The 22,547-nt window shown below is 44.0% G+C and overlaps 1 protein-coding gene across 3 annotated transcripts in view; it reads right to left on the bottom strand.

Moving 5' to 3' along the window:
- Window positions 1–22,547, bottom strand: part of TBC1D14 (TBC1 domain family member 14) — a 97,523-nt gene that overhangs the window by 12,464 nt on the left and 62,512 nt on the right. For all 3 annotated transcript variants that reach the window (XM_050947608.1, XM_050947609.1, XM_050947610.1), the window contains 6 exons: window positions 20,713–20,819; window positions 19,628–19,708; window positions 18,017–18,111; window positions 16,625–16,696; window positions 13,796–13,924; window positions 10,217–10,326 (listed from right to left, as the gene is read on the bottom strand). In XM_050947608.1, the coding sequence (XP_050803565.1) occupies window positions 10,217–10,326; window positions 13,796–13,924; window positions 16,625–16,696; window positions 18,017–18,111; window positions 19,628–19,708; window positions 20,713–20,819 (594 nt within the window). The remainder of the gene's footprint in view (window positions 1–10,216; window positions 10,327–13,795; window positions 13,925–16,624; window positions 16,697–18,016; window positions 18,112–19,627; window positions 19,709–20,712; window positions 20,820–22,547) is intronic.

Genomic DNA, 22,547 nt, shown 5'->3' with positions numbered 1-22,547 from the left:
AGGAGACCAGGATAGCTCCTAGGAAGTCCAACCTCTGCGTGGGAACCAGAGTGGATTGCTCTATAGTAATCATCAGGCCTTGACCTGTGAATAAGACCGTGACGATGCCCACGCGCTGAGTGGTTTGTGTCTCAGAGTCTCCTCGGATAAGCGAATCGTCCAGATACGGAAAAACGCATATCCGACGTCAGCGAAGGTAGGCGGCGACTATGGCCGTAAACCAGAAGTACTGACAGTTGGCTAGAAAGCGGAGGTATCTCCTGTGCGGAGGGAAGATGGCGTTGCGAAAGTACGCGTCCTTCATATCCAGGGCGGCATAGTAGCCCCCAGGAGGCAAGGATGGAATAATGGTTCCCAGGGATACCGTGCGGAACCTCAACCTTATCCTAAACCGGTTGAGTCCGTGCAGGACTAGGAAGGTCTGAGACCTGCGTTCGAGTGGGGGACTAGGGCATAACGGGAGTAAAACCCCTTGCCCCCATCGGTGTCTGCACCTCTTGCCCGAGGAATTGCTCGTGAGAGGGGTCCCTGAGGGGGGGACAGGGCTGGAACAAATTAGAGGTGGTACCTATGCTCCACCGTGCGCAGGATCCAGCGATCTGAAATTAACTGGGGCCACGCCAGGAGAAAGCGGGATTGGGATCCCGGCCTGTGACTGGTACACCGCCCTCAGGCGCACCTTGGAAGGTTCGTCTTTGGTCCCAGTGGTAATTGCAAGGGACCTTGACCTGGGCTCTTTAGGGGTCCTGACGTTCGTCTGCGACCACCTTGGCCTCGCCGTTTGCCAAAGTCCTGTCTCTGGCTAGGCACAGAGTATGGCGGCTGGAGACAGAAAGGCCTGCGTTTGGTCGCTGGCATATGCATGCTGAGAGAGCGCATTAGGACCCTATTGCCCATCAGGCTTGGCAGCCTGGGGCTGTCTTTGCCGCGAAAGGCCTTTACCAACAAAGGGTAAATCCTGAATGGCATACTGCAGCTCCGGCCGGAGGTTTGAAACCTGGAGCCATGAGATGCACCTCATGGCGACACCAAAGGCCAGAGTCCTGGCTGCAGAGTCTGCTGCGTCCAACGAGGCCTGGAGGGACGCTCTGGGTACCTTTTTTCCCCCGTCCTCCAAGATGGCAGCGAACTCTTGGCCGGTTTCGGGGCTGGCGCCCGCTGGCCATCATATCAGAATCGTGGTCCTGAGCATAAGATCTGCGCATGTGGGATGACACGCATGTGTGTCTGGATGGCCATGGAGGTACTAAAAGAAGGCGCAGGCAGAGTCTCTGACTCTATCGGACCTTGCCCAACTCGGCACCGGGAACCGGCACCGGGATGCGTACCGGTACCTGGAACGAGATCCAGACCCGCAACCAGAATGGTGCCTGGAGGTCGACTGAGATCTCGAGGCTCGGGGAGAGGCTACAGGAGTCAAGATACCTGTCGCGGTGCCGGGAGTCGGAACGGTGCCGATAGCGGGTCGGCGAATGGGATACCGACCGGTGCAGCGAGTGCGACCAGTACCGATGAGGAAAACAGCACCGGGACTGCAAGTGGTGTCGGGCGTGCCGACAGGATCTGGAGTGTCTGCGGGACCGTGATCATGAACGGTGCCGCTCTGCTGTGCTGACAGAGGACGGTCACATGAAGAGACTGTATTACCCGCACCGGCGGTGCCGGGGTCAGGCAGCATCGACTCTGTCATGGCAATGAGATCCCTCGCCGTTGGTAATGTCTCCAGCATGGAGGGGACAGCAGGCTCAACCACAGTGCATACTGGGGAGCTGTCAGGCACCGGATTCGACGGCCCTCGTGGGACCGGGATCGACGGTACCGAGGTCGTCAGAGCTTCGGTAGGCGTCGGTGCCGGGCGATCCGAGTTAGATGAGCTGTCTGGCTGCGGTGCCGTCGGCACGGAAGCAGCAGGAGCAATAAGCTCAACCACGGCGCGTGCCGGGGAGCCGTCAGGCACCGGATTCTACGGCCCTTGTGGGACCGGGATCGACGGTGCCGACGTCGTTGGTGCCTCAGCAGGTGTCGGTGCCGGGTGATCCGACTTAGACGAGCTCTCTGGCTGCGGTGCAGTTGGCACGGAAGCAGCAGGAGCAGTAAGCTCTACCACGGCGCGTGCCGGGGAGCTGTCAGGCACCGGATTCAATGGCCCTGGGGGACTGGAATCGACGGTGCCGATGTCATCGGTGCCTCTGCAGGTGTCGGTGCCGGGCCATCCGACTTAGGCGAGCTCTCTGGCTGCGATGCAGGTGGCACGGAAGCAGCAGGAGCAGGGGGCTCTACCACGGCGTGTGCCGGGGAGCCGTCAGGCACCAGCAGGAATTGTAGGCTCTCTCAACCTCGGAGGAAGGGAGCGGTGCCGAGTCGACTTCGGTGCCGGCGACGGCCGGTGCCGAAAGGCCTTGGCAGTACCGGCGGGGTCCGGTGCCGAGGAGGTGCTTCTGCCAGCCGCTTGATCATCGCTCGGCGCCCAAGGTGGAGGGGTAAGTGAAAGCCCCGCTCCTTTTTGTTCTCGGCTTAAAAGCCTTGCAAATGGGGTACTTAGCTGTCAAGTGATTCCCTGAGGCACTTCAAACAGGAGTCGTGTGGATCTCCCTTCGGCATCGGCTTCTGGCAGGCCGAGCCCATTTTAAAACCCGGTGAGCCGTGCATGGGCTCCGGCACCGGGTTCATGGAAGGGGCTACTTCCTGAACCCCGCTAACAATTATCAAACTAACTATGTTAGCAGAGAAAAAACGTATAACTATACAAATATATATATAAAAGGATTATAACTGTATAACTATATACGAGAACTACGAGTAGCTAGGGAAGTGGAGGTCAGCTAAGCCGCGCTCCACTGTTCCAACGACCGACACGGGCGGTAAGAAGGAACTGAGGAGCGGGTGGGCCGGCAGGGATATATATCAAGCGCCATGATGGCGCCACTCTAGGGGGCGACCTGCCGGCCCACCGAGTTGCTAGGGTAAAAGTTTTCCGATGAATATGCACGTGCGGCGCGCACACCTAACTGGAATGGATATGAGCAATCACTCGAAGAAGAATTTACAGTTCCTCCTTCCTGCAAATGCAGATTGCACACTGGCAGGCATTGTCTAAGTACAACTTTGTAAAATGGACAGCTATGTCTAAGTTTGTGGACCAGTTGCCTGAAACCTCCAGACAGGACGTTCATGCATTTGTTGGCAAAGGCTGTTTAGGGGCTAAGACATCACTGCACTTCACACTGGATGTCACAGATGCTTCAGCCAGAATTATGGCCTCTACCGTGACCACAGAAGGGCATCCTGGGTGTAGAATAATGGGCAATACTCCAGATGTGCAGTAGGCCACAGAGGATTCCTCAAGGAATCCATTTTGGGGCATGTGGAGGAGAGGGAGGTGATCAGGAACAGTCAACATGGATTCACCAAGGGCATGTCATGTCTGACCAACCTGATTGCCTTCTGTGATGAGATAACTGGCTCTGTGGATATGGGGAAAGTGGTGGATGTCATATAATCTTGACTTTAGCTAAGCTTTTGATATGGTCTCCCACAGTATTCTTGCCACCAAGTTAAAATAGTATGGATTGGATGAATGGACTATAAGGTGGGTAGAAAGCTGGCTAGATTGTCGGGCTCAACGGCTCGTGATCAATGGCTCAATGTCTAGTTGGCACCTGGTATCAAGCGGAGTGCCCCAGGGGTCAGTCCTGGGTATGGTTTTGTTCAACATCATCCAGATGATTAATAAAGAACTGCACCCTCAGCAAGTTCGCAGATGATACTAAGCTGGGGGCGGGGGGGGGGGGTGAAGAGGTAGATATGCTGGAAGGTAGGGATAGGGTCCAGAGTAGCCTAGAAAAATTGGAGGATTGGGCCAAAACAAATCTGATGAGATTCAACAAGGATAAGTGCAGAGCCCTGCACTAGGAAGAATCCCATGCACTGCTACAGGCTGGAGACCAACTGGCTAAGCAGCAGTTCTGCAGAAAAGGACCTGGGGATTACAGTGGATGAGAAGCTGGATATGAGTCAGCAGTGTGCCCTCACTGCCAAGAAGGCCAACAGCATATTGGGCTGTATTAATAGGAGCACTGCCAGCAGATTGAGGGAAGTGATTATTCCCCTCTATTCGGCACTGGGGAGGCCACATCTGGAGTACTGTGTACAGTTTTGGTCTCCCCACTACAGAAGGGATGTGGACAAATTGGAGAGAGTCCAGCAGAGGGCAATGAAAATGATTAGGCGGCTGGGGCACATGAGAGACTGAGGTTATTTAGTCTGCAGAAGAGAAGAGTGAGGGGGTATTTGATAGCAGCCTTCAACTACCTGAAGGGGGGTTTCAAAAGGGATGAAGCTAGGCTGTTCTCAGTGGTAGCAGATGACAGAACAAGGAGCAATGGTCTCAAGTTGAAGTGGGAGTGCTCCAGGCTGGATATTAGGAAACACTATTTAACTAGGAGGGTGGTGAAGCACTGGAATGGGTTAACTAGGGAGGTGATGGAATCTCCATCCTTGGAGGTTTCTACGGCCTGGCTTGACAAAGCCTTGGCGGGGATGATTTAGTTCGTGTTGGTCCTGCTTTGAACAGGGAATTGGACTAGATGACTTCCTGAGGTCTCTTCCAACCCTAATCTAGGATTCTATGAAATGGTTTCAAATTTAGCTACCTGAGAGATTCCCTCTCCACCAATGTCATCATACAGCAACCGTGATCAGTGGAGAAGTCCGAGTTAACAGCCACTGGTTTAAAATGGGATGGTTACTGGTAACAACATTTTCCATGAGAAAAGTCTTCCTCCAGCACTCCCTCCCCCAACCTGATCCAACACAGCCTAAGTTTCTTTACCTCTTGGACACACTGTAAATTTTGTTTCTTTTCCTTTGATGAAGGGATGTTATTTTGTTTGATAGATAACTTGTAAATTGGTAATTATATGCTGGGCTTGTCATAAAATTTAGTGTGTGTGTATATATACATACATACACATATATATACACACATACATACATACACATACACACACACACACACACACACACACACGTATAAATCCTTGGAGCTTTTGGAGAGCTGCTTTTTAAAAAAATTTGGGAAAAAATATTTTTTGAAATTCAAGTCATTTCAATTTTTGATTTCCTGTCTACTGAAACTGACAAGTATAACTAGTTGACACTAGGGGGAGCTAAAACAGCTGCAAACTTTAATGCCTCTTTTAGCCCCTTGGACATCACTCAGGAAAAATTAAATATGGAGGAATGAGATTAACTTGATTTTACTGTTGTAAATTTTCCTCTTTATTCCCTCTACTAAAGGGGCCATCTTGGCAGGTGGATACAAGACCTTGTGAATCTTCATCTGTTTTTAGATGTCCATATATCAGTAGAAAGTGCTCTCTCCCGCTTGGGGTTACTTCTGTTAGATGCAGACCTTTCTAGTTTTCTTGTGTCACACTACCTCTCGCACATATGCTATGATCCAGTTTGGATCGACAGTTATCAAAGTCATGTGTGCTCTGCTTGGGAGTTAACCTTTAGGGTATCTGGAAACTTCAGCTAATACAAAAATATGGCTGTCTTCTTGCTTAACTATATTTCTCACAAGAAGCATATCACTTGTTCTTTGGAGACTGCACTGGCTTCCAATTCTTTTTCAAGTGAAATACTAGGTGTTAGCTAAGATTTATAAAACCCTTCATAGCAGGGGTTCTCAGACTTTTGTATTGATGACTGCTTTCACATAGCAAGCCTCTGGGTGCAACCCCTCTTATACATTAAGAAGACTTTTATATATTTAACACCATTACAAATGTTAAGTATCAGAGGGGTAGCCGTCTTAGTCTGGATCTGTAAAAGCAGCAAAGAATCCTGTGGCACCTTATAGGCTAACAGACGTTTTGGAGCATGAGCTTTCGTGGGTGAATACCCACTTCTTCAGATGCATGTGGTGGAAATTTCCAGGGGCAGGTATATATATGCTAGCAAGCAAGCTAGAGATAACGAGGTCAGTTCAATCAGGGAGGATGAGGCCCTGTTCTAGCAGTTGAGGTGTGAAAACCAAGAGAGGAGAAACTGGTTCTGTAGTTGGCAAGCCATTCACAGTCTTTGTTCAATCCTGAGCTGATGGTGTCAAATTTGCAGATGAACTGAAGCTCAGCAGTTTCTCTTTGAAGTCTGGTCCTGAAGTTTTTTTGCTGCAGGATGGCCACCTTAAGGTCTGCAATAGTGTGGCCAGGGAGGTTGAAGTGCTCTCCTACAGGTTTTTGTATATTGCCATTCCTAATGTCTGATTTGTGTCCATTTATCCTTTTCTGTAGAGACTGTCCAGTTTGGCCGATGTACATAGCAGAGGGGCATTGCTGGCATATGATGGTGTATATTACATTGGTGGATGTGCAGGTGAATGAACCAGTGATGGTGTGGCTGATCTGGTTAGGTCCTGTGATGGTGTCGCTGGTGTAGATATGTGGGCAGAGTTGGCATCGAGGTTTGTTGCATGGATTGGTTCCTGAGCTAGAGTTATTATGGTGCGGTGTGCAGTTACCGGTGAGAATATGTTTCAGGTTGGCAGGTTGTCTGTGGGCGAGGACTGGCCTGCCACCCAAGGCCTGTGAAAGTGTGGGATCATTGTCCAGGATGGGTTGTAGATCCTTGATGATGCGTTGGAGGGGTTTTACCCAGAAGCCTCCTACTGCAAGACAAAACCAAGAAAGAAACCAGGACTCCACTGGCCATCACATACAGCCCCCAGCTAAAACCCTTCAAAGAGAAACTGCTGAGCTTCAGTTCATCTGCAAATTTGACACCATCAGCTCAGGATTGAACAAAGACTGTGAATGGCTTGCCAACTACAGAACCAGTTTCTCCTCTCTTGGTTTTCACACCTCAACTGCTAGAACAGGGCCTCATCCTCCCTGATTGAACTGACCTCGTTATCTCTAGCTTGCTTGCTAGCATATATATACCTGCCCCTGGAAATTTCCACCACATGCATCTGAAGAAGTGGGTATTCACCCATGAAAGCTCATGCTCCAAAACGTCTGTTAGTCTATAAGGTGCCACAGGATTCTTTGCTGCTATTATAAATGTTGGATGCAAAGTGGGGTTTGGGGTTGACAGAAGTTGACAGCTCATAACCCCCCCATGTAATAACCTCAACCCCTTGAGGGGTCTCAACTCCCAGTTTGAGAACCCCTGCTTTATAGTGTGGCTCCTGGATATTTTGAAGTCCACTTCCCTCCACATGACTTAACTCAGCAGTTGAGATACTTACTCCAGGAGTTCCTAAAGATCAATTCTGAAACTTACTGGAAGATAAATTCTTGTGCCTTGAATACTATAACTTCTTCCCCTCCAGCTGCTCTGACACCCAAATAACCACCTTGTGTGTCCAAAATGGATTTGCTAAAAGAACGTCCTTGCTCTATCCCAGGGGTTCTCAACCTTTTTCTTTCTGAGCCCTTCCCCCCCGCCCCCCGCTATAAAAACTCTACAGCCCACCTGTGCCACAATAAAAGCCAGGACTGGCATCAGGGGGTAGCAAGCAGGGCAACTGCCCGGGGCCCCATGCCCCAGGACCCCCACGAAGCTACATTGTTCAGGCTTTAGCTTCAGCCCTGGGTAGTGGGACTTGGGGCCTTGGGCTTCAGCCCCATGCAGTGGGGCTTCAACTTTCTACTCTGGGTCCCAGTGAGTCTAATGCTGGTCCTGTTTAGCGGCCCTCCCAAAACCTGCTCACAGCCCCCACAAGGGGCAATTGATCCCTGGTTGAGAACCACTGCTCTATCTGACATCTTTGACTCCTCTCCACTGGCTTCCCCACTTCCTCCTTGCCTTGCCTAAGCTTTTCAAGGTTGCTTCCAAGGCTTTGTGCACCTCCAGCTGTCTCCCCCTCCTCATCCTAGTTATGCCAGCTTCACTGTCCCCACTTTGTCCCCTCCTACTTCCACTTTCATGCCTTCTTTCATGCTAGCCCTGTGCATGAAACAGCATCCCAGCCCCAACTCAACATGTCCTCATCCTTCCATTACTGCAATCCCTCTCAAAAGTTCATACCCCCCGCACCTCCAAAACTACACCACAGCTTTTCCATTCCAATTTTACATTCAAGTGGGCAAAATCAGAATACCCCAAATTTGCACTCTCCTTTGGATCTCCTGGTATGTCTTGTGCTATGTATCGGTCTCAGACTGCAAGCACCTTGGGACAGGGATTGACTAAGATTTGTTCCATGAATACTGTATAAGCACAATGTTGGTGCATTAACAGATAAATAGTCTTGAAGATCATTAACATATCCAACCTAGATTTCAGTACAGACTATTATATTCATGCTATTTGTGCAGTTTTATGTTCAAGGTTTTCAAAAGTGATTGATGATCTGTAAAATGGGAATAATACTTCCCTACCACACAGGGATATGGTGAGAATACATACATACAAGCCTGAAGTGTTATGAGATCTACTGATCAAAAACACTATGTAAGAGGTATTATTTTTATTTTAGGTGCTTCAGTTTAGGGGTATTTAAAATTAAACACCTCAAAGTGTCTGATTTTCAGAGGACAGGAACTCAACACTTTCTGAAAATCGGATCCCTTCTAGGGGTCTCCAGTTGACCACATCAAAATGGAGGCACGCAAATTCAATTCCCATTTTAGACAGTCTGAACCACTAAACGCTAAGGCATTTTCCAACCAAAGTATAATATTAAAAAAACATTAACTCTGCACAACAAGCCAACTGAAAAGAATGTATGGTTAAGGCCGAAATGTAAAACAGGTTTAACCATTGGCAGAGATTTCTGGATGTAATCTGACCACATTCGAATGCTAATGTGGTTTTCCAGTCTCAAATAGTGAGTTTATCCAACCTAGTCACAGCACAAAAAATGGACAATACAAACCTATCTAGGTTACTTAGCAGTACTTATAATCTAAGGAAGTCTCCTGCATTGATGCATGTATGGATTTACTGTGGCTGGTGTGCCAAACCCCAAAACTCTGGGGCTGCACAGGTAGTTTAAGGAGGAGAAACTCCTTTACAATAAGGTGCCTCCCGTTATATTAAAGGAGCTTATGTAGAGGATACATTAAATGTGAGATGTGATAGCACACACTGATTAACCACTTTTAACCTGAGCCAATTTAACATTAAAATATTGTATTCTGAGATTGCTATCAGGACGAATGGTTGAAATCTTGCCTGATCAGCCGTTAATGAAATTTCAGCTGTATCCAAACCTCAACTTGCAAAACAGTCCCCTTGGAGTTCTGAAGCCAACATACTATCAAAACACCAGTAGCAGCCTCATATCCATCTACTCTCTTCACCCTGAAATTTGAAGGGGTTCCAATTTGTGGTTCCATTTCTAGCCAAAAGGCACTAAGTCAGATTAAGGACTAACTGAAGGCAATTTCACATTTCAAAACACTTCCAATTGCCAGAAACTAACAGATACTCTTTTGTTCTTGCCAAACCAAAACATTATGTTCCTGTCTACACTTCAACTTTTAACTGGTTTGTACCAACTAGTGGCACAGTTGGTTATAAACATGATTTGTGTCAACACACACCACAGTTAATACTGTGTTAATAACTCTGAAAACTAACCATAATTCATCCAACTAGACAGAGGCCTAAGACAACATTTGTTTTCCCATAATCACTGAAATATTGTTGTGTGGCCAAAAACTTATAGCCATGCCTGTGCAACCTGCTTTTCTGGTTCTCCCTCCTTCCAGCTCTGTGCAGAAAATCCCATGCTGCGGCTCCCCATGTGCTGTTCTATATGCAGGTCTCCCAGGCACTTTATCACCTACTCATGCAGTATGGGATAGCTACCAGTTTTTGCCCAGAATGCAGATTCTAATGTGTGGTAGATAGGGAGGTGCAAACGCTGTTGACACACAGCTGATTTGTGAAATAAGCTGATGCATGGACACAACTCAGCCATGAGTATTATAAAAAGGTTAGATGAATATCACAAACTGCTTATAGAAATACGTTTCTACTTATAGCATGGATAGGAGTTTGTTTCAATTTTAACATAAAAACTACATTTTAACAGTAGACAGTTTTGAAACAAAGTTCTTTGTTGAAAGAAAGTATTTAAACAGAAATGCTGACTAAGCCCCTACAAATTTTGTAAACTCTTTATCATCTATTATGTAAACGTGTATACGACAACACAAACTAATATGTACACATTTATACAGTACTCTGACCGTCTTACCAATCAATAAGATAGATGTCAGGAGTCAAGTTATTTTTTTTGAAGTGAGCAAATAACTTTGGCAGATTTTCCTCAAAGAATACCTCAAATGCTGCAAAATAGGTCAACATCTGGGAAAAATAAAAGAAAAATCATTAGTTAACTTTTTTTTTTCCTACTGAAGTTTTAAGGATTTTAATTTCCAGGACCGCTTCTTGAAACAGGCACAAAACCCCAATATGAATTATACACTGTAAAGTATGCAGACAAATGTTTACACAAAGGGCTTAAGTGCTGGCATGTGCATGTATGTTTGAGTTCCACTCTGTATAGCCTCCTAAAGCCATTCAATAGAAGAAATGATTGTTTTGGATCTAGGCCCTTTTCCTTTTGGAAAGAAAAACACCAGCAGGTGAAATAAGCAATTTATTGGTTATTGCACTTAAATGTAATGGAAAATTATGACGACGACGACTACGACGACAACAACTTCTTAAGGGTGCTTTCTGTTTATGCAGTAATCATCTTAGACTGAATGAATTCCAATCCGAAGAGTTTACAGCCAATAAAGGGAGGTCGGAAGCTAAGAAGTTTATTAACCATTATTAGAGAGTTAATAATGAGAGGTTATACTCTTACACACAATTTTCACTCATAGTATTCCAAGTGATTTACAAAGGAGGGTAAGCATCACATGCATTTTACAGGAGGGGAAACAGAAGGCTGAAGGTCACTTTGCAAATCAGTAACAAAGATGGAAACAGAACCAGGTTTGACTCCCAGTCCAATGCCTTACTAGACCTTTAATAGGACAGAAATTGATTGTGAAATTTATTATTAAACAGCCAAATAAAAGACAAAACACAATATGATGTGTCACACAGGTGGAGAGGCAAACTATTAATGAGTTAAAAACAAAAAAGATTTGCTCTTTTCTTGCTCCTCCCCCATCATGCCTTCTCTCAATCCCACTGGCTCACCAATGTTCTTCCCCTCTCCCTCCATTAATATATTTTTGGTTACAATAGGTATTTACAACATTTCCTCCCTAAAATGGGAGGAACAGACTGAGATTCTCCCAACAGAAATACAACCGTTGTAAGTGCAGGACTCTTGGTCCCACCACAACACAAGGGAAAGTGAAGTGGATGGAAGGAAGAATGGAAGCAAGTGCGTTTTTTTTTTTTAATGTCCCCTTTAACCATTTGACAGACCCATTTTCTTTGCTTTTTAATATTTTTCTTCTTTTCCATGTACATTCTGGAGCTTTTCTGTTTCAGCTGACTGGAGTGTTAAGCAAACAGCTGGAAAACTGAGCCAAGGAGCACAAGAAGAACTTAGAGCAACCAATCAAAGAGCAATTACATGGCACAGAAATAATTATACAATAATTCTGCAAAATCCCTGCATTCAATGTGTCATTGAGAAAAAGCTGTACAGTGAACATGAAAATCAGAACTAAACTGCAGGGAACTGTGTAACTGGAGGAAAAAACGTCCAATTATGCATTAGTAACAGTACAGAGTTCCTGCAGCTGGCTGTGAACTCTATTTCTCTACAGTGTAATTTAAAAAAAATCTAAATGTAGGTAGATAATGCAACGTCCAGTCCTAGCTTCTAAACTATCTTAATATTTAGAGGTTAATGCCAGTGCATACTAAAGCCTTTCAATTGCACAGCATTCCAGACACTGTATTTTATGTAACACTCTTACAATGGTCTGAAAAATGTGGTGCTGTATTGCTTTCATTAGACAGACAGCCTTACTAGAACTGAAATAATAGCTGAAGGGTATTTTATCTTGATCCCGACAGATTAATTGGTAGGTATTTTTACTCAAGATTGTATGTAACAGTGTTATTCTACCATTTTCTTAAATATATATCAAGTTTCAAATACTGTGACCAGCACAAGAGCATGGATGTATAATTTTTATTTATACGTGGAATAAAGTGAAGCCCTGAAATGAATATGTAATTATAGACTCATGAAACAACATGAATTCAATAAAGCAATTACTCAACAAGCTACAAAAAAAATTAAATTACTAGGACTAGTAGTAGTACTAATGGTTCTATGGCCATAAATGGAACATTTCCAGATAGTTTAGAAAACGTGAAGAATGCATGAATAGTACATAGGTCGATTTCTCATTTTGGCAATCAAGATGTATTGCATTTACCTCTTGGATCAATAAATCTCATTTACCTTAGAGAAGCAGAGAGTCAGATCATCATATCTGTTCCACAGATGGTTGAACAGGCACATCGGATAAGCACTGGATCTGGAAAGACGTCCCATCTCAAGCTCCCCTTACTAACCATCAGAAAACTCATCCTCAATCATCCTATCAAGTCGGTTACTTTTTCCTTACTACATCTCACTACGTAGGGTGGCAAGATTTTCCCTAGGATTTTAATCTAGGACAGGCAATTGGGGAATACTGTAGTGTTATTTCCACAAGCTCTAACAACCACTACTTTCCTAAAGGTATTTGTTTACTACACTTTCCATTTAGTTAATAGGGGCTAAAACTGATTTGTAGGGCAACAGTCCAGTGGGCTACCAGGGCACTAACCTTCCACTGGATAAAAACATTGTTTTAACAAGTATCACTCTGCTGCCAGCCTCATGGGTAATGTGTTTGTGTACATGAGCAACAGCAGTACTCCCTCCCTATTGCTGAGTGCAGCCAACTGGAGTTAGAACAAGATTGATCTTGCTGCTGCCAATGTGAATTGAGTTGCAACCTATCACATTAAAGGCTTCTACTGCTGATGAGTTTCAGGAATTGCAACAGAGCAGTCATATGTATCAGTCTCCTACTACACAAGGGCTAGGGAGGAAATGCTGACAGTCACTCCCACAGTGATCACTCTGTTCCCACTCCTTTTTTTTCCTCGCACTTGAACTTTTAAGAAACTAATATCATATTTTTATGCATATACTTCTGGTTTAAAAAGGAAAAACAGGGAAGACATACAGAATGTCACATTTCTTTGTCAAAGCGACTTTCAAAAAAACTTATGAGGCACCTACAGCAGATTTGTAACAGCTACAACAACTGGAATGAAGTTTGGAAATTGTGGTATTTTCTCCATGTAGTACGTTATACATGCCAGCTGGGAATTTCAAAGGAGCCTAAGGAAGTAAGGATTTGGTTGCCTAATCCCCTTAGCTACCTTTCAAATCCGAGCTGACACAGCAAAGCTATGAGAGAGAGAAATGGGGAACCTGATTCAAATTGTAAAGCATTAACAGTTTGTTTTTAGCAACCTATTCATTTGGGATAAAAAGTGCCTTCCAATCCATTTTTGTACGTCTGTTAAGCTGATCTGGGCTCCGATTTACAATGCATGCATTAAATTGGTGCACTTAGAATAATCATGCTCATAATAATCTCTGAGCATCACACAGTACTGGGCAGCTATTTCATTCAGTTTTCCCCTTTCAGTAAGTTTTATTTTTTAATTGTTGCTTTAAAAATAGGTTTGTTAGAACTTTGAAAAACAGACTATAAACGCTTGCTGAAGTTCTGTCTTGTACCTGAACAGATTTTCACTATAAGCATAAAGGGATTAGAGTTTCCTGTGTACTTACAAGGCCATGGTCCACTCGAAAAAATGCCATCTGACAGGGTTTATTCAGAAGGTTAGAAAAAGCAATGAAGGCATCTGCAGTATCCAAATTCAAGATCAACACTGCAGCTATGAATGACATGCCCTGAACCTAAACAAAGAAGATACAGTTACTGGTGAGTAACCTATTTCTACAAGAATGTTGCCTCTTCACAATCATACTTGTGTGATGCACCACTGAGTTTTGTAAACCTTCCAGAAGGATGTGCTTATTGGGGGGCACACAAGCATCCTCTCTCAGAGCATCAAATTTTCACAGCAGAGGTTTTAACAATGCCACAACCATCTCAGGTTTCAGAGTAGCAGTACCAACTCTAAGAGGCAACTGTCTGAAATGGGCCATCTTAATTATCACTATAAGTTTTTTTTCCTCCTGCTGATAATAGCTCATCTTAATTAGCCTCTTAGAGTTGGTATGGCAACTTCCACCTTTTCATGTTCTCTGTATGTGTGTATATATCTTCTTACCATATGTTCCATTCTATGCATCTGATGAAGTGGGCTCTAGCTTATGCTCAAATAAATGTTAGTCTCTAAGGTGCCACAAGTACTCCTGTTCTTTTTACAACCATCTCAGGTTTTTTCCAGTAAACCAAAGAGCCCTCAGGAAAAGGACAGGATGACAGAAGTGTGAATATGCAGAAGCAAGGCTCTCAAGGAGCCAGTTACTTCTCCTTCTGAGGTGGCCTGTGCATGGTCCCACTTGCAGGAAGCTGGGTTGTGGCATTCACATTAAACAAGGACTGGCTCTCCTGAAATATCAGAGCTAAACACTATGTTGAGGGACAGAAGTACTGAATAAAGGCATAAATAGAACTACAAATAGCAGCCCTATAGATCTCTGATGGAAACAGTAGAGGCATGCCATCAACACTACTGTAGATCTGGGAGAGTGTGCCTTAAGTGAGCCCTCAGTAAGACCTTCAGGTACTAAGGCTCACCCCAGCTAATGTGCCTCAGTACTCTGCCACAACCACTTAGCTGACTACTGCTACTGCATGGACATTTGCTGCAGTTCTGATCGCAGCACCAGATATTTCTGAAACTTTGAATCCAATTGTCTGGCCTTTTATCAGACACACACACACACACCCCCCCTCTGTGGAAGACCTCCCATTTGAAGGGAAGAATCTCTTCTGCCTGAAGATGGATGAAACACTGGCAAAAGAGAAGAACACCAAGACGACCGCCAGCATTTGGGGTTCCTAAAACCTGACCGGAGGACGAGGACCTACACTTCAGCCTCCCACTAGTGCCACAGTCATCATCTTAAGGCCACTGGTTTCTACCACCTTTAGTACCAGAAAGGGCAGCCTCTTCAACAAATGAAGTAGGGCAATGAGAAGCACTTCATATATCTCCTTTCCCACTGACTATTCCTATGTCTTCCCTGTCTGCAAGACCTCAAATATGGCATGTTACCTGAGAGTCAGAGCCAGCTTAACATCTGTTTCCCTCCCTTCTCTCTTCCCTTTGTGGATTCTTTCATTCATTTCTTTGCAGCATGGAGTGTAATTTCTATTCACTGCTAGTTACTAGAAGTGATACGGCTAACACATAAAACCAATCCACTCTGTGAGCTTGTCTACACACTGACTTTGTCCACACCAGCTGGGCTGTAAATTTTAATACCTACCAGCCTGTTGTGCACTAACTAGCCTATGTGGATCCTGCTGGCACATGCTAAAAGTTCCCAAATGTGCATTCATGTAGTGCAGTTTCTGACAGTACTATGTTAACGTGCACTAGGGAACTTCTAGCGCGCCAGCAGGGTCCACCATCTTTACAATTTACACTCCAGCTGGCATGGACTACGGCACCATGTATTGGAGCGTTATGCTGCCTACCAACCGACCATTTCCATCCCTTTTAGGGATCTCAGGTTTCTGACCTGTCCAACAGATTTCTTATCCTGATTTGCCTGACAATGAAGCCAAAAATGATCTGATGCTGGATCCAGGGACCGGGCCTCCTCCATGAGGAAATCTTGGACCCTCTGCTGCCAATCTAAGAAGGCCTGAGTTGTGAAGATGCAGATGTTTAGAACAGTGAGTGTACATACTGGCCTCCAGAAACAGAGGACTATGAACTATACCCATTTCCAGTTCCTCAGGAACCAGATCAGCCAAAAGTCACAGAAAAAATTATTAAAACATGGAAAAAGAAGAAAAGGAAATTCTGATTTGGGGTATTACCACCTTCTCCACTCACACTCTCCCAAAAATAACTGAGCCAGAGCCAGACTGAATGCCCTTATGTTCACACCTAGCCATGGAAAAAGAACTGAATGAAGCAGTTGGAGCCATATAGTCCTTTTATAACCTGCATTCTGACTGTTCAGTGGTGTGAGGGAGCTTACGCAGCCCCAATGGGCACTGCTTTACAGAATATTCCAGAAGCTTTGCAGTGCCAGGGCATACATCCCAGAAGTGTGAACACAGAGACCCTCTTGAAGAAGAGATAAAATTTTAAACAAGCTGTCACCTCAGTAAGAGTGCAATGAAACACAGTATGTGGTTCAGAGGAGTTAATCAGATGGCTTATATTTCAATTTTCCTTCAGCACATGTGCGCCCTACATTTTGTTGAAGTCTTATCTCTACTTCATTAAAAACATTCAAATCTAGCAGTGTAACAGCAAAACGTAACAGTGCACCTATCCCTTGATACAACATTTTGTATAAAATATACCACAAAATAACCAAGATGTACAGGAAAACAAAAAATACTCAAAATCATTTTACAACAGTCTAGCAAGTGAACAGAAACACTCCCACATAATTGCAACTTACATAGCCAACATCAGGTCTGTAACACGTATAGGCGCCTAAAATACTGTGCAGCGTGTCATGGTAAGGACCACCCTATAATGAAAAATAAAAAAACCAAACAGTCATACAACTGCTGTAAATATCCACAATGTGAGAGAAACTCCTAAGCTGTGTAGAGGATTAATGGAATGCCTACACAGCAAAGAAAAACCCACAGCTGGCTTGTGCCATCTGGCTTGGGCTCAGGTTGTGGGGCTGCTTCATTCCTGTGTAGACCTCTGGGCTCACAAGATCCTGGAGCCCAGAAGTCTACACAATAAGGAAACAGCCCCACAGCCCAAGCCCTGTGAGCTTGAGTTCGCTGGCAGGGGCCAGCCTTGGGTTTTTCTTTGTTGTGTAGACATACCCTTAGACACATATTCCACTAATTTTTTAATAAAAGAGGTTTCCAAATCACCAGCAGTTCTCAGACTGTGGGTCGGGACCCTAAAGTGGGTCAGGACCCTATTTTAATGGGGTCACCAGGGCTGGCCTTAGACTGGCTGGGACATGGGGCCAAAGTTGAAGTCTAAGCCCCACTGCCAGGGGCAGAAGCCTGAGCTCCACCATCCTGGGCTCAGGCTTCGGCTTCAGCCCTGGGTGGTGGGGCTCAGGTTACAGGCCCCCCTGCCCAGGGTGGTGGGGCTCGGGTTTTGTCCCCCTCGCCCAGAGCCGTGGGCTCAGACAGGCTAAGGCTTTGGTCCCCCATCTTGGGGTCGCGTAGCAATTTGTGTTGTCAGATGGGGGTCACGGTGCAATGAAGTTTGAGAACCCCTGCCCTAGACTGCTTTGAAAAAAAAATCTTCAACTCTTTCAACTTTTATATGGAATGCATCACTGTAATGTCACTAAGGAACATCTTTCCACACCTATTTATTCCAAATGCACACAGTTAATCCAACAGGTTAACGACCAAAGTGCAAAAGGACACAAGCATTAGAAAGTCACTACAGCTTTATGAATTGTTACATATTAGTACCAAGGAAGCTGAACACTAATCAAGTTGGTTTAGCTCTATTAGACTAGCAGTAAGGCTGAGCCATAAAGAAAGGGATAGCAAGAACAGTGGCAATATATTAAGGAGGATTCTCATAAAAACTACGTTAATTTCAAGTCCTGAGAAGTCTTACAAGTTGCCATACATTACACTGAGCAGTCTTAGGCTCTGCTGAAATCTTTTATACTTGTCATTCAGGAACATCAGACATGAATTTTACCACAAACTACTGTATTCATACATTTAAATACCAACATGCAAGTTTGCACTAAAGACGACTTCTTCTACAAACATTTCAGTACAGACTTTTCAAAAATTTGTTTTTACTACTTAAGTGTACACTAAAAAATAGTGTTATTAAAAATTAAATCACTTACTTGCTGGAAAATACAGAGATTGGGAAATGTTCTAGAAATATCCAGTTTTATTAATTCCAGACTTGCTTCCCTGTCTGCTGCAGAAAATCCAGCATCTGCTGAAATCAAAATAAAATTACCGTGTTTAACACCTTTTAATACACACACACACACACTCTGGCTTGAAGCAGTCCCACGGTGCAGGTTATTCCTGAATAAGTCTGAATGCAGTGATATCAGAGAGAAGAAGGAAGGCTGTGTAACGGTAGTACTGCCAAGTACAAACCTGTGTACCATACTCTAGGATGCCGAGGGCCTGCAGTGTTCCTCCTTTTGCAGGGCCTGCAGAGCAAGTAACCTCTCTGAAATTGTTTTCGAATAAGGGTAAGTGAAATATAGGGGCTGACAACTTCTGCCCCACACCTCTAACTTCTTGCTAAAGGTTTTTTGGAAGGCACCTAAGTAAATTTTCTGCAAAAAACATGCGAAAAAAGTGACATGTCACACACTGAGCAAATTTGGTATTTTGTAGATTTAATTTGCCATTGTATTTACATTTACAGATGATGCAGAATTGTAATATTCCCCCAGCAACTTTCTAAATGAATTTTAAGCCAAGAAAACATGCACCTACAACATGAACTCTTCCCTCCCCCGCCACCTCCAGTGTCCAAATATTCCTTTCTATTCATGTTTTCTCTGTCCTGCTGAGTATCGTCATCAACTCTACCTGCTTGGGTTTTTGCAGTGAAGGCAAGATACAAGGCTGCTACCTAGCACTTACACTAACCACATGTTGATATAAACTCTGGACAATGAATAGTCAAAGAAGCTAAAAACCTATATTAGATACCATCCCTGTATCCTAAACAAGATGTTTTAGCAGAACAGAGCGTGGAGACTCCCATAAGAAACATTTTCATTTCGTTGGGAAATGCCCTTGATTAATGCACTCCTGGTTCTGCTCAACATGTCTCCTTAAAGAGGTGGTCATCCTAGCACATTAAAGTATTTTATTTCAAGCACTCATATCTTTTTTCTCATCTCTTCTCTCCATATTCAGCCAATTGGAAAATCTCAACATGCTGAGTCTGTGACAACAGGCTTGAAACTCTTGTGGGAACTCAGTGTTATGCTGAGCTATTAAGAAAACAATTTGCTATTACTAAAGTTTCAAATAATTTAGATCCCCTGAACTAGAGAAAGAGAAAGCAACACATTTTAAGGTATTACAATACAAACAGCAAAACCTAAAATATGTATATAAATCACTCATCCAAAGGTCTTTAAGCTATTGGTAAAGGAAGGTTCTGCAAAACAATTTTTTTTTTTAAATTATAGACAACTTAATTTAAAGATACTTTAAAAAGAGGAAAATAATGAAGTCAGCTACAGCATGCAAGAGATTTATTTCATTTAAAAACATTTTTACCCTCCTGCAGAAGTGTTTTTAATACCCCTTGACCAACCACATATCCCATACCTAATATGCTGATATTTCTCCCAGCTTTTTAAACTGTATTATTTCAGTTTAACATTTAGGAATGATTTTAAAACCACCACCTCTTCATTTTGTAATGGAGAAAGTTATCACACAATACGGAACAATATTTTGCCAAATAAAACATATACCTTCACATTCTCCTTCAGAGCCTCCTGTGCTGAGTGATCGCCACCTCTCTTTGGCACGAGACAAGCAAATATCATAGAGTTCTAAAAAACAAGTACTTTTTAAAAATCTATCTTCAATTACTGATTACATGTTAGCATGCTAACAACCCCTGTCTCCCATAAGAAATAAAGTAAGTATCTGTAAAATAAAAACAAATTGAATTTTAGGTAAGTTAGAGTGCTGGAAGCTTTGTTTCATCGGGGTATAATTTTGATGCAGTGAGCAGACGTAATCCTCTGGGGGAAACTGATTACATAAATATTTCTTTGTATTTGTTTGGGTAACATACTTCTGCCACTCAAAAATTCCACTCAGAACTGTGACAATTAGGTCACAAACTCTTCCAAGTCCATCCTATAGCAATATCTGAGATATACTAAACAGCCACAGAAAAGGCATATGCAGTAGAAGGAAACCACAAGAGTATACGCAAATCCACAACATTTCCCCTTTGTCATCACTTTGGAATTGTTTAAAAAAAAAAAAAAGACTGAAAAAATAACACAGCACAAAATCAAGGAAACAGACTAATGTATTACTGATATAATCACTAATGAACATGCAGGAAAGAGGACTAATTCCACACCAGGTTTTGTTTCCAAGTTAATCTCTCCTTCACTCACAAATCAAGTGTCTCACTTCAGAATAAAACCAGTATGTGCACACCCACAGGCACTACATAATTAACAGTAATTATATGAAATATCTTATTTTCTGTTGACTCTGAAATGGGGTTGTTAACGCTGAACATCTTTACTTATCAAAGCAATGCGCAGCAATATTATTCCAGGACTATGACTCAGAGTGAGCAGTGGAATAAGAAAATCCCAAGAACATCCCCGAAATTAAACACCCCATGCAAAATAAGACTCTGTGCACTGTAGAGCAAAACACAGGGTATCCTTAAATGAAAGCAAAGTACAACTGACCATGACTTCATCGTTCCCCCAAGTTCCGACACATTCTAACTAAATGGAAGTCTCTCTGCTAAAGCGTGATTTATCTGAGTGTTTCAAAATGCAGACAGAATACATATCAGTCTCACCATGGGTGATATTTAACTCATTGCCGATTGCCAAGCTCCAGACTTTGCCTCTCACGCTTGGAGGAATACCTTGCCACCACAATTCTCGAACTTTACGGGAGCAGCACCTGTTTAAAATAAAATGTGTTCTACTGAACTATAGGTAGGACAAAGTGTTGTAACTACACTGGAGGATTCAGGCCCAGGTGTATGTCGGCCTGCCATGGGCCCCTTGAGAAACCAAACAGGGATTGTGCAGCATTCATTCATGCTTTTGTACTATCTAAACTTTGAGCTTTGTTTTACACATTACCCTCTTCCCCAAATTGAAGGCTTTTGACTGGAACCCTGCAACCAAGACTGCTAGAAATCTGCCACTCTGTATGGGCCAATGTGAGAGAGACAGACAGAAAGTGCACAAGTGGGGAGGGTGGAGAGAGGATTAGGAGACGTAGTCCCTGATTGTCCATTGCATGAACTAGAGACTGGACAAACCCAGGTCTGCAGTATAAAATAATTTTCCATTCCAGTGATAAAAGATTATCTCCTCCTCCATTCAAAACCCTGCCCATGAGATGAAAATTTTCCAACTATTAAGTGGTGTGGACCCTCCAGGGGCAAAAAGCACTGTACATGGCTGCAAAACGCGAAGCAGCAAATTTGGAGATGGAGACAGCAAGAGTCAAAAACGTTTAAATGAAATAGTTCTAAACCATATTAAATTGATGGCCAATAATCCTAAAGCTGCTGTAAGGAAGACTGGGGAAGCATTCCACCACCAGTGGCAAGTGTGTTGGGGGGGGGGGGGGCAAAACCATGGAAACATATCCACCTAAAAGCAGACTGCTGTATTAACCACTGAACCAAGTGGATTTATTTTGGTCACAATATTCCATTTTTCACATTTCTAAGGATCAGAAAATTGACAAGAAAAGCACTAACCAAAAGTTATGCTTTGGTATAAACTAGAAGTGGTAAGCTTTTAAAGCCTTTGTTTGTGGGATTGACTGCTTTCTTTTACAAAGGTCAGTCGAAAACAAGAGTTTTAGAGACAAGTAAAATTAGGACTCTTTCAACTATTAAAACAGATTTAATTTAACTAGTTTTTAATTTCTTCTTTCAGTTCTCTAGAAATTCCTTCATCAAGTACCCAACACATTTCAATACACAGCTGCCCAGGATTTTTTAATCTTTTATTTGCTAACTTATGGTATGATCATGCAAAGTTACTTGTGGGGGAATTCTGCATCATTGTGCACATTCAGAATTCATGTCCCCCGCAGATTTATTTTTTTCCTCTGCAGAAAATACATTCTGCTGGAGAGGTACTGCAGTGGTGCCTTTTGCCCACCGAGGGCTACTGTGACTCCAGAACAGAGAGCAGCTGGCTCATTGGCAGTAGCAGCCAGCAGCATTTCTCACAGCACTCTGCCCACTGGTCCAGGTTAGGAGGCATGGGATGCAGGGGGGGGAGTGAGAGAGAAAGAGAAAATGAGGCATATGGGCTTGCTTGGGGGGGGGGGGAGGGTGGTCACAGACGGCGATTCAGAAAGACTAATGGAGGGGACAGACTGGGCAGGGGATGAATGGGCATGGGGTGCAGGGACACATGGGACAGAGCAAGATGTGCCTGACTGATTGGGAGAGGCTGGGGTCAGCCAGGGTCTGCATGGGGAAGGCTCCCCAACTCCCTAACAGTCCCTCCCTTCCCCTTCCCCTCTGCCCTGTTCCATACTTTTCCTACCCAAATCCAGCAAGCCCCCAGTTTCACTCCCAGGCTCCTTCACAACAACTACTTCCCTCTCCCTCAGCTCTTCCATTACCCTGGAGTCCCACAAGCCTTTGCACTGCTTCTG

Source organism: Gopherus flavomarginatus, chromosome 3 (assembly GCF_025201925.1).
Source record: "Gopherus flavomarginatus isolate rGopFla2 chromosome 3, rGopFla2.mat.asm, whole genome shotgun sequence".
Classification (NCBI taxonomy): Eukaryota; Metazoa; Chordata; order Testudines; family Testudinidae; genus Gopherus; species Gopherus flavomarginatus.
Note: the sequence above shows the minus strand (reverse complement) of the source record. Positions and strands in the feature narration are given on the sequence as shown.